We start from the raw sequence: 12,626 nt of genomic DNA, 5'->3' as shown, positions 1-12,626 counted from the left end.
AGAACTGTCTTAATTGGTAATACTGGTAGTGATCTAATTTGTTCTGCATTTCATTTAAGTGCATGACTTGTAACTCATTTAAATTGTAGCTTGTCTTTGTTATGCTTTTTAACTATTTCCATGAAACTTTGGCTAATTTGGGTAACTGCTTAATTGGGCCAAAATGCACAGGTCCATAAGTGTCCCAATTTAGCAGAAACCACAATTTACCAAGAAAATTAGTGCAAATACTGGAAATATTTAATGAAAACAGACAAAGTTGGGAACACCCAACAATTCAAACAGTTCCTATGGAGAAAGAAACATGTTTTAGGTCAATAATGGGATCTAAACTCACCATCTTGATTGGTTGGGACATCGAAGGTTACAGGTAGAAGGCAGGAGAATGGAGTTGAGAGGGAAAGTAAATATTAATAGAATAATAATAAGTATTTTATTGATCCTGAGTGGGAAATTACAGCAGCAACATTTAAAAACACACTTAGCAGTGTGCAGACTTAACTAATAATAAAGTACAGAATAATAATATATACAATAATAATGTACCAATGTGCAATAATAATGTATGAAATAATAAAGCAGAGACTATTGTTCTATGATATGTGTTCTCCTGTCACACAGGGATGAACTGTTGTATATGCTTATTGCATTTGGTAGGAAAGATTTCCTGTAACGATCCTTGTGACAGTGGAGCTGAATGAACCTGTTTGAAAGGGTGCTCGGCTGCTTATTCAGTAGGCCGTGAGAGGATGTGCCTGATTGTCCATGATGGATAACAGTTTGTTTAGCGATCTCCTCTCCACCACTAACTCAAAGGAATCCAGGTTTTAACCAAGGATGGATCCAGCCTTTTTGATGAGTACGTCAGCTGTGATGGAATGGCAGAGCAGACTCAATGGGCCAAATAGCCTAATTTTTTGGGTTTTTGCCTTATTTCTGGGTTCAGAAGCACACTGGAATGCCTGAATTGAGTCACAGTTCAGGTTTTTTTAAAATTTTTCATTGTGTATTTTTAGGTCTGTAGGGATAGGTTTGTGACAAAAGGGAATTAGGGATCAGGTTAGGGTTTAGAGACTGAGATGTGGGAAATTAAAGGTCAGACCATAGTCAAAGTCTCCATTAAGCATTCAAGGACTAACAACGTTGATGTGGGACATCCGTGGTCGGATGTCAGACTGACAGAGAGTGGACAAACTCTCCACCTTCCCCAGGTCAACAAGTTGTCGGTAGGTTCCATGTGGGCAGGAGGAACAAGTGATGATGATGTGATTTGGTCGAGACCGAAGTTCAAGGCCTAGAGTTTAGGGACTCATCATTGGCCAGTCCAGAGTTCAAGGAAGGTGCATGGGTTTGCAGTGAATTGGCTGTCTGGACGCAGAACTGGCTTGCACATCGAAGACACAGGGTAGTCGTTGAAAGAATTTATTCAAGCTGGAGGACTGTAATCAATGGAGTTCCACAAGGATCTGTGCTGTGACCTTCGCGGTTTGTGATGGATATAACTGACCTGGTTGAAAATGTAGATGGAGGGGTTAGTAAGTTTTGCAGATGATACCAGGACTGGTGGAGTTGCGGATAGTGCAGAAGACTAGCAAAGAATGCAGCATGATATGAATCAGCTGCAGATATGGGCAGAGAAATGGCAGATGGAGTTTAACCCAGTTAAAGGTGAGGCGTTGCACCTTGGTAGGGCAAGTACAAGGAGACCGTACACTGTGAAGGGCAAGATCCTGGACAGTGTTGCTGAGCAGAGAGATCTTGGGATCCAAGTTCATAGCTTCTTGAAAGAGGCTACACAGGTCGATAAGGTGGTTAAGAAGGTTTATGGAATGCTTGCTTTTATTGGCTGAGGCACTGAATTTAAAAGTGTTATGTTGCAACTTTATAACACTCTGGTTAGGCCACATCTGGAGTATTGTGTACAGTTCTGGCCCCACTATAGGAAGGATGTTGAGGCTTTGGAGAGGGTGCAGAGGAGATTTACCAGGATGCTGTGTGGTTTAGAGAGTATCTGTTTCCCAGGGTTGAAAAGTCTAATACAAGGGGGCAAGCATTGAAGGTGAGAGGGGGTAAGTTTAAGAGGGATGTGATCGGTGTGTTTTTTTAACTCAGAGAGAGGTGGATGCCTGGAATGTACTGCCTGGTGTGGTGGTAGAGGCAAATACATTGGAGGCTTTTAAGAAACATGGATGTAAGGAAGATGGAAGGATATGGACACGGTGTAGGGAGGAGGGATTCATGTTTGGCTGTTTCTGATTTGCCTTTTAGCTGGTTCGCACAACACTGTGGGCCAAATGGCCTGTTCCTGTGCTGTACTGTCCTATGTTCTATGGTGGGATCTGTAAGGAGAATCCAGGGCATCTTCCTCAAAGGTATCACCGACATTGCTGTTACAAGACTTTTGAATAGTCCCCTAGTTTGACAATCTGCCTCATGCTCCTGGGAATGAAAGAATGAGGAGCATTTGATGGCTTTGGGCCTGTACTCCCTGGGGTTTAGAAGAATGAGGGAGAATCTTATAGAAACCCACCGAATATTGAAAGTCCTAGATAGAGTGGTTGTGGAGAAGATGTTTCCAGTACTGGGGAAGGCTGGGACCAGAGGGCACAGCCTCAGAATAGAAGTTTTTTAATAGTGGGTTCAGTGGCGGGGTAAAGATACGTCTCCACCAAAGGATGTGTAAGGCGCTCCTTCCCTCTGCTAGTCTGCAGCTCCTGCTTAGCCCCGCGATCAGGGTCACGTGAAGCCGTGGGAGCAGGTAGCCGATGGTTGTATGAGCAACTGGTGCATATCACAATTCCTGGTTACGCAAACACGAACGCCAGGCAGACAATCTCTGAAGAGGATTGATAATGGCTGGGGTCACCCGTCTTGTAAAGACACTGCCCACTTCTGTCGAAAAATTTGCCAAGAACAGTCATGGTCATGGACAGACCGTGATGGGCCACGTCGTACGTCACGGCACATCGTGATGGTGCTGATGACAGTGGGGTAGAAACTATCCTCGCCCCAATGGTGTGTGTTCTAGTTCTTCTGTAGCTTCTGCTTGATGGAAGGTGGTGTGGGGGGATGGAGCAGAAGAGAAAACGACTGGGGTGGCAAGGTGCTTTGATTACTTGGCTGCTCTCCTCAGGCAGTGGGAAGTATAGACAGAGTCGGTGGTTTGTGTGATGGACTGAGCTGTGTTCACATTCTCTGCAGGTTTTTGCGACCACGTGCGAAGCACTTGTCGTGCCAAGCCGTGATGATCTGGATAGGATGCTTCCTATGAAGGATCTGTAAAAATAGCTAGCCACACCTGGGATTACCCAAACATTGTCTTTCTGCCAACACCAGAATCTCATCTCCATTAAGACAGTGCATTGGGAAATGAAGCAAATATGTTTCTCATCCAGAAGCAGAAAGCAGGCAGTGCTTTAGTTTGTGAAACTGTTTCTGCATTTAATGTTGGAAAGCATAATCCTGTTAAAATTCAAAATTCAAAACTCAGCTTCCCTGACATTTTAACACAACTTTAGCCCTCCCCACCGTTGAGCACATCTACGAGGGGTACTGCCCACCAGAAGGCAGCGTCTAGGCCATGCTCTCTTCTCACTAGCTCCATCGGGTAGAAGACAGAGGAGCTTTAAATCCCACACTACCAGATTCAGGAGGAGCTATTACCCTGCAATTAGCAGCTCCTGAACTGGCGGATAACTTCACTCACCACAGCACTGAACTGATTCCTCAACCTACAGACTCGCTTTCAAGGACTCTGCAACTCATGTTCTTAGTGTTATTTATTTATTTATGTATTTATTTTTGCACAATTTGCCTTATTTTGCAGATTGGATGTTTATCAGTCTTCGTGTGTGTGTGTGTTTTCATTGATTCTATTGTATTTCTATTGTGGATGCCTGCAAGAAAATGAATCTCTGGGTAGTATATGGTGACATATACATAAATTTGATAATAAACTTACTTTGAACTTTGGACTTTAAATCCTTTGCCTTGTAGCATTTGTTCAATTCAAGCTCTCTCAGGATCCTCCCGGAGATCCATTTGCTTTGCGATTGGTTGCAGGATTTCAGACGACCATCTCCACGGTTCCCAGTGAAGGCAGCTGCAAAGTTGTCATTGTAAACTTCAGTGCTTCCCGAGCAAGGCCTATATACAGATTCAAGAGCCGTTTCAGGTCTATCTGAGTAACCACCTATCTCTCAGACCCTTCAATTCACTTCCAGCTATGAATATTCAAATTCCAAGATATGCTTATTATCAAAGTACATATATGTACCCCCATCACCCAGGACATGCCCTCTTCTCATTGTTACCATCAGGAAGGAGGTACAGGGGCTTGAAGACACACACTCAACGATTCAGAAACAACTTCTTCCCCTCTGTCATCCAATTTCTTAATGGACATTGAACCCATGAATACGACCTTATTTTTCTATTTTTACATTTGCACTAATTTAATTTAACTATTTAATATCTACGTGCTTACTGTAATTCAGGTTTTTTTTCTTTATTATTATGTATTGCATTGTACTACTGCTGCAAAGAGAACAAATTTCATGACATATGCCAGTGATTTTAAACCTGATTCTGATATGTCACCATATAGTATCCCAAGATTCATTTTCTTACATTCACAGGAAAATAAGGAAATACAATAGAATTTATGAAAATTGAGAAATAATCAAAGACAAGCAACGAATGTGCTAAAGAGGACAATCTGTCCAAATAAAATAATACTGAGGACTTGAGTTCTTGAGCCTGTCGTTGTCGAATCAGTTCAGTGTTGTGGTGAGCTATCCCCTCTGGTTCAGGAGCCTGATGGCTGAGGGGTAATAACTGTCCCTGAACCTGGTGGTATAGGACCTCAGACTCCTCCACCTCCTGCCCAATGGGAGTACTGAGAAGAGAGCATGCTGTGGATGGTGGAGGTCCTTGATGATGAACGTTGCTTTCTGGGGGAAGTTCTCCCTGTAAGTGTGCTCAACGATGCCATTTTCATCTAAGGTGGAGTTAGAGGATCTGCAGCCAGACAGCTCCAGTGATACGGGTTCAATCCTGACCCCTGGTGTTACCTGTACAGACTTCTTGTGGTCTCCCTGTGGCCCCAGGGGCTGCAGTATCGCTCCCACATCGCAGTAGCATGTGGACTGGGTAGGTTAGTTGGCCCCTGTAGATTGCCCCAGATGCGCAGGTGATTTGGCACAATGTGGGAGGAGCTGATGGGAGCAGAAAATAAGACTTGTGTGTGTTCAATGTGAAATTAAAAATTAGCTTTATTGATCACATGTACATCTAAACATACGGTGAGATACGTCACCAGCGTCAAATCAAATCAGCGAGGATCGTGCTGGGAGGACCACAAGTGTTGCCCCACTTCCTGCACCAACATACTAATCTCACACACCCCCAACTCATCTAATCATATGTTTTTGGAATATGGGAGGCAACGGAAGCTCCTGCAGGAAACCCGTGTGGTCATAGGGTTTGGCGGACAGCAGTCAGTAAACGCACTCCTAACACACACACAAACATTATCTTTTCATTCTGCTGCTGTTGCATTGAGTGTGCGCGCCTTAATCTCTTCCCCAGTATATTCTCATATTGGGTCCTAAACCGAGCTGTTGTGTCCGGGTTGGCTTTATGGTGACTTTCTTCCTATATATGGCGGAATATTCTATTTCTTTCATAATAGGGATGTGTAAAGGTGCATGTGTTCTTTCTGTATTTAAGGTAGATACCTCTGTTTATCTTGTAATATAATTGTAACTACATTGTGGGGTGCATCATATTCTAATTCATGTGTTAACTTTGGTATTTAAAGATGGTAGGTCCTAGTGCTGAATAAAGGGAGCTCATTGCCCTCAGTGAGAGGGAGATGGGGGGCTGCCAGGTTTTCACACTGGACCAGAATAAGCTGGGAGCTGTTAATGTGATTTCTGATAGATATCTGTCTGTAAATACTGGCAGTTTTCATTATTTTCACTAATTTTTGTAAGTTTGATTTTTAACGCACCTAATAAACCAGCAGTGACTAGTGATGTGCCTCAGGGATCTGTTCTGGGACCCTTACTCTTTGTGATTTTTATAAATGACCTGGATGAGGAAGTGGAGGGATGGGTTAGTAAGTTTGCTGATGACACAAGCGTTGGCTGTTTATTCCCCTCCACCGAAGCCGTCTGACCTGCTGAGTTCCTCGAGCATTTTCTTTTTTTCTTTTTCAATCTTTTTATTATTATTTCGTAATGATAAAGATTAACATAACATAGTAATCATACAAAGTTATTGGGATTACATTGTTGTAATTATGATATATAAATATAAACCTGGTTAGTACATAGATATTAAACCTCCCAATCTTACAGAATACAAATATTATATATAAACAAATTATATATTCAATACCTCCAGCATTTTCAATATCAAGTTTATTTTCATGGGTATTGCCAAATGAAATAACATTCCTGCACACCAAAGTGTACAACGCAGTACATATAACTCACACACACAACACGTAACAGAATATTACCACAAATAAATTAACAAATAATTAAATACATTCCAGAAGGTTGATATTTAGCATCGGGTGCATTTACAAAAGAAGTTAAAAAGTGAACAGTATAATGCTATTGGTGCTTCATAAATAATGAGACCTGGGCAGTGGCCGGGAGTTCAGTAATCTCACGGCCTGGGGAAAGAAGCTGTTTCTCATCCTAACAGTCCGTGTGCTAATTTTGTGTGTGTTGCTGTGGCTAACTTGTGACCGTGCTGTTGTGTTATATTTGAAGGGGAGATTCAGTGGAAACACATTTACAAGATTCCCCTCAGCAACCTCGTTGGAAGGAGCATCGAACGGCCTCTGAAGTCCCCCCTGGTTGCAAAGGTTGCCACAACACCCACATCCAGTGTTACCGCGCCGATGCCAGTAACCCATTCACTCTCACTGTCCCGCATGGAGATCAAAGAGATTGCATGCAGAACACGCAAAGAATTGCTGGGTAAGAGATGCTCACTTCACCTTTGTCCCAAATGGCAAGCTGAAACTGGCCTTCTTGATAGCAAAGATGAACAAATCAATGTTTCGACACCGTATTGGTCTACAAGATACAATGTGGAATCTTTAGAGAGGATCCAGAGGAGGTTTACCAGGATGCTACCAGGCTTAGAAGAGCTTGACTTATGAGGAGAGCTTGTACAACCTAGAGTTTTTCTCTCTGGAATGAGGGAGGATGAGAGGAGTCTTGATAGAGATGTACAAAATAATAAGATCAAGTGGATAGCCAAAGATTTTTTTTTTCCAGTGCGGTTATGGCGAATTCAAGGAGGCTTACTTTTGAGGTGATTGTTGGAAAGTATGTGGGGGGGGGGGGGTGCCAGAGGTAAGTTTTTTACACGGGGAGTGATGGGTGTATGGAATGCCCTGGCAGGGATGGTGGTAGAGGCAGATACATTAGGGACATTTAGGAAACTCTTACATAGGCACAATGATACAAAACAGAGGGTTATGTGGGTGGGGGGGAAGTGTCTAATTGATCTTAAGAGTAGCTTAAAGGGTTGGCATTGCATTGTGGGCTGAAGGGCCTTTACTGTATTGTAATATTCCCTGTTCTATGATCTTTGGAAATCTGAAAATGGTTAAAATTCAAGGAGTGTTTATTCCTTCCCTTTCAAAAGCCCGTCTGAGTTTGCACAGGCAGGAAATAACACATAAAATATATATGTATATAGTTATTTATTTTTTTAACTCCTGCTCTATTCCCCATATATTTAAAGTACAGGAAGGTGACAATCCCCTCTTTCCTTCCTGAGGCCAGCTAGTCACTAAAATGCCTGACACAAAGCAGGTCTCTGAGTTTATCACAGACGTGGTGCCTTCCCAGGGTTTGGACAGAGTGGGATATCTATAGCTCATATTTCCACCCTTTCCGGGGTTTGGACAGAGTGGGATATCTATAGCTCATATTTCCACCCTTTCCGGGGTTTGGACAGAGTGGGATATCTATAGCTCATATTTCCACCCTTTCCGGGGTTTGGACAGAGTGGGGTATCTGCAGCTCACACTGTGGATGTGAAACATGGCATAAGAGAGCCATCAGCTGACAGGCACTTACAAAGTGTGCATCTGAAACCTTCAGGCAAAACCTCGGTGGGAGATGTGGATTAAACATTATTCAAGATTTCTTAACAAGTGCAGTCCACTGAAGCTGGAGTTATTACATCTTTGAATGTGTTTCTTCTGGCTCCCTCCATCCCTTGCTGACACTGCCCCTCTCTCTATTTCCTCTTTCTTTTTCTTTTCCCTTCTATCCCTTCCCACTCCTCTCCCTGTCTCATGCTCAGTTGCACAAGACAGCCAGTGTCATAACGCGAAAGAACATCTTTCATTTGCCACAGTTACACTCAGTCAGGGTTGCCTCCTGTCCCATTCCAAATGAGGCAATGAGAAAATGGGACCAATGAGCAAATGACTTCATATGCCAATCAACCTCTCGTCACATGGATCCACCTATCACCTGACAGCTTTTGCTCCATCCCTCCCCTTCACCACTTTAAACTGACCATCTCGCCACCGCTCTTTCAGTTCAAGTAAATGTTGAATGTCCATCTCCCTCCATGACTGTCCCTGACCCACTAAGTTCCTTCAGCAACTTGGTTTTATTTTGCCGAATCAAGGAATAAATATTTTACTAGCAATAACCGATTTGAAAGATGTTTGTTGTTCCATGATTCCCATTTCTCTGCAGTACTCTTCAATGTTCCAGGGTCTAAGGGGGTGGATGGGATGAATTTTCCTTATGTTATCATTTTCAAGGGGTTGGTCACGGTGTGTGTTTGCCTCTGAGCTGGCAGCTCCTCTTCACGGCTGAACATTGTACCTCCTTCACACTGTAGGCCTGACGACGGACTCAACTACGACCAAATCTGATGGTGCTCCAAAACACAAAAAGTGGTCTCGGAAAGGAACAGACGAACAGCCCAGGAAAGGTGCCGTGAGATCGACGAGCAGTGACAGGTAAAGAACAAGAGGTTTGGGTAGCCTTCAACCTGGTGTCATGAATATCAATTTCTCAAGCTTCCAGTAATGCCACCACCATCTCCCATCCCCTTGTCCCTCTCTCATGCTATCTCCTTGCCTCTCTCTGGTGGTCCTCACCCCAACCCCCACCCTTTTTCTTCTTTCTTCCATGGCCTTCTTTCTCTTTTACCAATCAACTTTCTAGCTCTTTGCCTCATCCCTCCCTCCACTTCCAAGCTTCACCTATCGCCTGGCATTCCTCTCTCCCCTTCCCCCACATTTCATATCTACTCCTCAGCTTTTTTTCCTCCAGTCCTGCCGAAGGGTCTCGGCCCGAAATGTCCACTGTACATTTTTCCAATAGATGCTGCCTGGCCTTGTGTTGCTAAGACTCCTGTGCGGGTTTTCACCACAGAGATTTAGTGGCTTCTCAGATTTCAAATTAAAACTTGACCAAGGCCAATCGAATCTGAGGACTTATCATGCAATCCAACCATCAATAGAACCCCAATGATCTATTGAGGTGTAAGGAGAGGTGGACTAACTTGGCCTATTTCTGGTCTGTACTGCTCTATTACCCGATGACTCTAAAAGCAAACCACCTAACTTTACTTAGTTTCTTGATGATGGCCGACGTGCCATTCAGATGGGCCGTTGTCTCATTGCAACGATGGATTTGGAGATGCTTCCACCCCACCTGCAACATCCCGTACTTTCACTCCGGAGTGCACAGAGGTGGATGTGGTGCATCTGGTGGAGGTGCTTCCTCACAACTCGAGTGAGCCAGGTTTGATCCTGACCCCAAGAATGGGTTGTGTGCAGTTTGCACCTTCTCCCCGTCACTGTCTGGGGTTCCTCCTTCGTCTCACAGAAGTGAGCGTTTGATCAGATCAGTAGGTTAATTGGCCACTGTCAATTGCCTAGAGTAGGGAGCAGGGTGTTGATGGGAGAGTGGAGGGTAGTCTCCAGGTTATAACGGGATTCATCTCCTGTTCCTAACCCAAATCAATCAAAGGCAGATATGAACAAGTGTGTGGGAGATACCAATCAGATACAAAAGTTTGAGAGTATGTACTAGACTCAAGCATAGCTTCTATCCTGCAGTTTCAAACTCTTGAATGGATCTCTCATGTCCTAAAGATCTCCCAATCTACCTCATTGTGGCCTTTGCATAATAGAATATAGAACATTACAGCACAGCACAGGCCCTTTAATCTACTCTAAGATCAACCAAACTCTTCCCTCCTACATAACCCTCCATTTTTCTATCATCCATGTGCCTAAAAGTCTCTTAAATGTCCCTAGTGTATCTGTTTCTGCCACCACCCATGGCAGACCACAGCATGCGCCCACCGCTCTCTGTGTAGAATATAGAATACTACAGCACTTCAAAGCAGAGGTTGATAGGTTCTTGGTTAGTCAGGGCATCAAAAGTTACGGGGTGAAAGCAGAAGAATACGGTTGAGAGGGATAATAAATCAGCCGTGATGGAATAGCAGAGTAGATTCGATGGGCTGAGTGGCCTATGTCTTCTGCCCTATTGGACTACCTGCACGGCACTTTCTCTGCAGCTCAACACTACATTCTGCATTCTGTTTTTATCTTCTCACTGCCTCGATGTACTTACACGTGGCACGATCTTCCCGGATGTCATGCAAACAAAAGCTTTTCACCATATCTTGTTCCACGCGCTGCCACGGTAGCATTGCGGTTAGCGTAACGCTTTACGGCACCAGCAACAAGGGTTCCATTCCCGGCACTGTCTCTGCGGAGTCTGTACGTTGTCCCCATGACCACGCGGGTTTCCTCCGCATGCTCCAGTCTCCTCCCGCCTTCCAAAGGCATACGGGTTACTAGGTTACATGGCCACATTGGTGTAAATAGGTGGCGCAGGCATTTGGAAGGGGCTGTTACTGTGCTGTATCTCAAAAATAAAATAATTATAAAATGTGAGAATAAGCAATGGTTCAGCGTGGGCTGAAGGGCTTGTTTTAGTGCTGTAGTTTTCTATAACTCTAAACCAGTAAACAGTCTGACCTACTGAGAAGGGGTATTGCATCTACATCTTGTATGACCAATAAACCCTTTCTGTTTTGCTTTCCTGTTCCAGGATTCTGGCGGAGGTCATGGATACAGAATCGGAAGCCCAGCGCCACTTATCCACCAGCTCCGACTCAGACACAACAGCAGCCAAGATCGAGAGCCCCCTGCCCAGCTGTTTATTTCACCTGAATGCATCTTTCGACGACGAAGTTTTGGACCTGAAGTGAAAACCTACAGAGACATTTGTTTCCTCGTTTTTTTTAAAAAAAAAGAGAAAAGGTCCCTTCTTCCTGCCCCAGACCATGCGATGAATCTGTAACCCATTGTTCCCTGCCCAAAATGTACAGTGCATGTCTGCTCAGATCCACCACTGTTGTTGACTTCCACAAGACCGATAACCTCTTCTCTTAATTTAATGTGAACCTCTGCGCACTTAACAACCGTCTCCACTAAAAGGTTTGGAATATTTTTGCAGGCGATTTTATTTATTACAGTGTATTTATCTCGTTGAATGGAAGACGTTTGTGGGCTGAGATTTGTACATTTTGTTTAAATGGCCTGATGTTTGGTTTTGACCTTTGACCCTTGACCTCTTAGCAGTGTTTTTTTTGTACTCAATGAATATGTACTGTCGACACTGTTGCTGGACCTCTGTGATGGAAAAAAAAACACCAACTGTCTTAAAATATTGTATTCCTATGGTTTTATGCCAAGTAACAGATGTAAATGTATTGTGTTTCAAACGTTGCCTCAAAAATTACTGAATTCATAACTACAAAAATATCTATTTTCAGTGCTGTTGAGCACTGTTGTGAAAGTAGATTATAATTCTGTTAATTAATATGAAATGAATATTAAGGGATTTAAAATGTCTTTTTCTTTACAAATTAAAATAAAGTTCAGTTCATCTGATAAGTGAATATTTTTGTTAAAGTGAATGGAAATCGGGAAAAAAAACACGACAAGCATTTTCTGTCTCCTCTTAATGTATTTCCTCCTGAGGTGGGCCTCTGGAAATGTCTTTGTGAAAAATATGCTTAAATAAATCTGTATTTATTATCTGGGATAATGTTGGACAATGTTATTTTCGCATGGGTTCTCTTTTAATAGTCTGTGTCAGGTGGCCAAATTGTTCTGATTCTGAGATGGTGGAGCTGGCCACTGTGATGTACTGGCCTGCGTGCATAACTCTCTGTAATTTCTTGTAGTCTTTGACAGAACAGTGGGTATATCTGCCAAGAGTGTTTTCCTATAGTGTACCTGTAAAAATTGGTGAGTGTCCCCAAGAACGTGCTGAATTTCCTTAGCCTTCTAAGGAAGTAGAGACACTGGTGTGTTTTCTTGGCCAAAGCATCCACCTGGTTTGGCCAGGGAGTATATTGTGGGTGATATTTACATCCAGGAATTTGAAGCTCGCAACCGTCTTTACCTCAGCAAAATGTGGATGACTCAAGTTAATGGAGTTGAGGCATTGTGCAGCCTCAGTGCAGGGGTCCCCGACCTGGGGACCACGGACCCCTTGGTCAGTGGTAGGGACTGTGGATATCTTGGTCAGCGGCAGGGAGCGCAG

The 12,626-nt window shown here is 43.5% G+C and overlaps 1 protein-coding gene across 3 annotated transcripts in view; it reads left to right on the top strand.

The window, feature by feature from the left end:
• Nucleotides 1–12,125, top strand: part of garnl3 (GTPase activating Rap/RanGAP domain like 3) — a 488,036-nt gene extending 475,911 nt beyond the window's left edge. For all 3 annotated transcript variants that reach the window (XM_063073433.1, XM_063073432.1, XM_063073434.1), the window contains 3 exons: nt 6,786–6,995; nt 8,890–9,010; nt 11,124–12,125. In XM_063073433.1, coding sequence (XP_062929503.1) covers nt 6,786–6,995; nt 8,890–9,010; nt 11,124–11,283 — 491 coding nt within the window. In that variant the 3' untranslated portion in view covers nt 11,284–12,125. The remainder of the gene's footprint in view (nt 1–6,785; nt 6,996–8,889; nt 9,011–11,123) is intronic.
• The last annotated feature ends 501 nt before the right edge of the window (nt 12,126–12,626 follow it).

Source organism: Mobula hypostoma, chromosome 21 (assembly GCF_963921235.1).
Source record: "Mobula hypostoma chromosome 21, sMobHyp1.1, whole genome shotgun sequence".
In the NCBI taxonomy this organism is placed as follows: Eukaryota; Metazoa; Chordata; class Chondrichthyes; order Myliobatiformes; family Myliobatidae; genus Mobula; species Mobula hypostoma.
The sequence above is the reverse complement of the archived record's forward strand: the minus strand, read 5'-3'. Positions and strand labels throughout refer to the sequence as shown.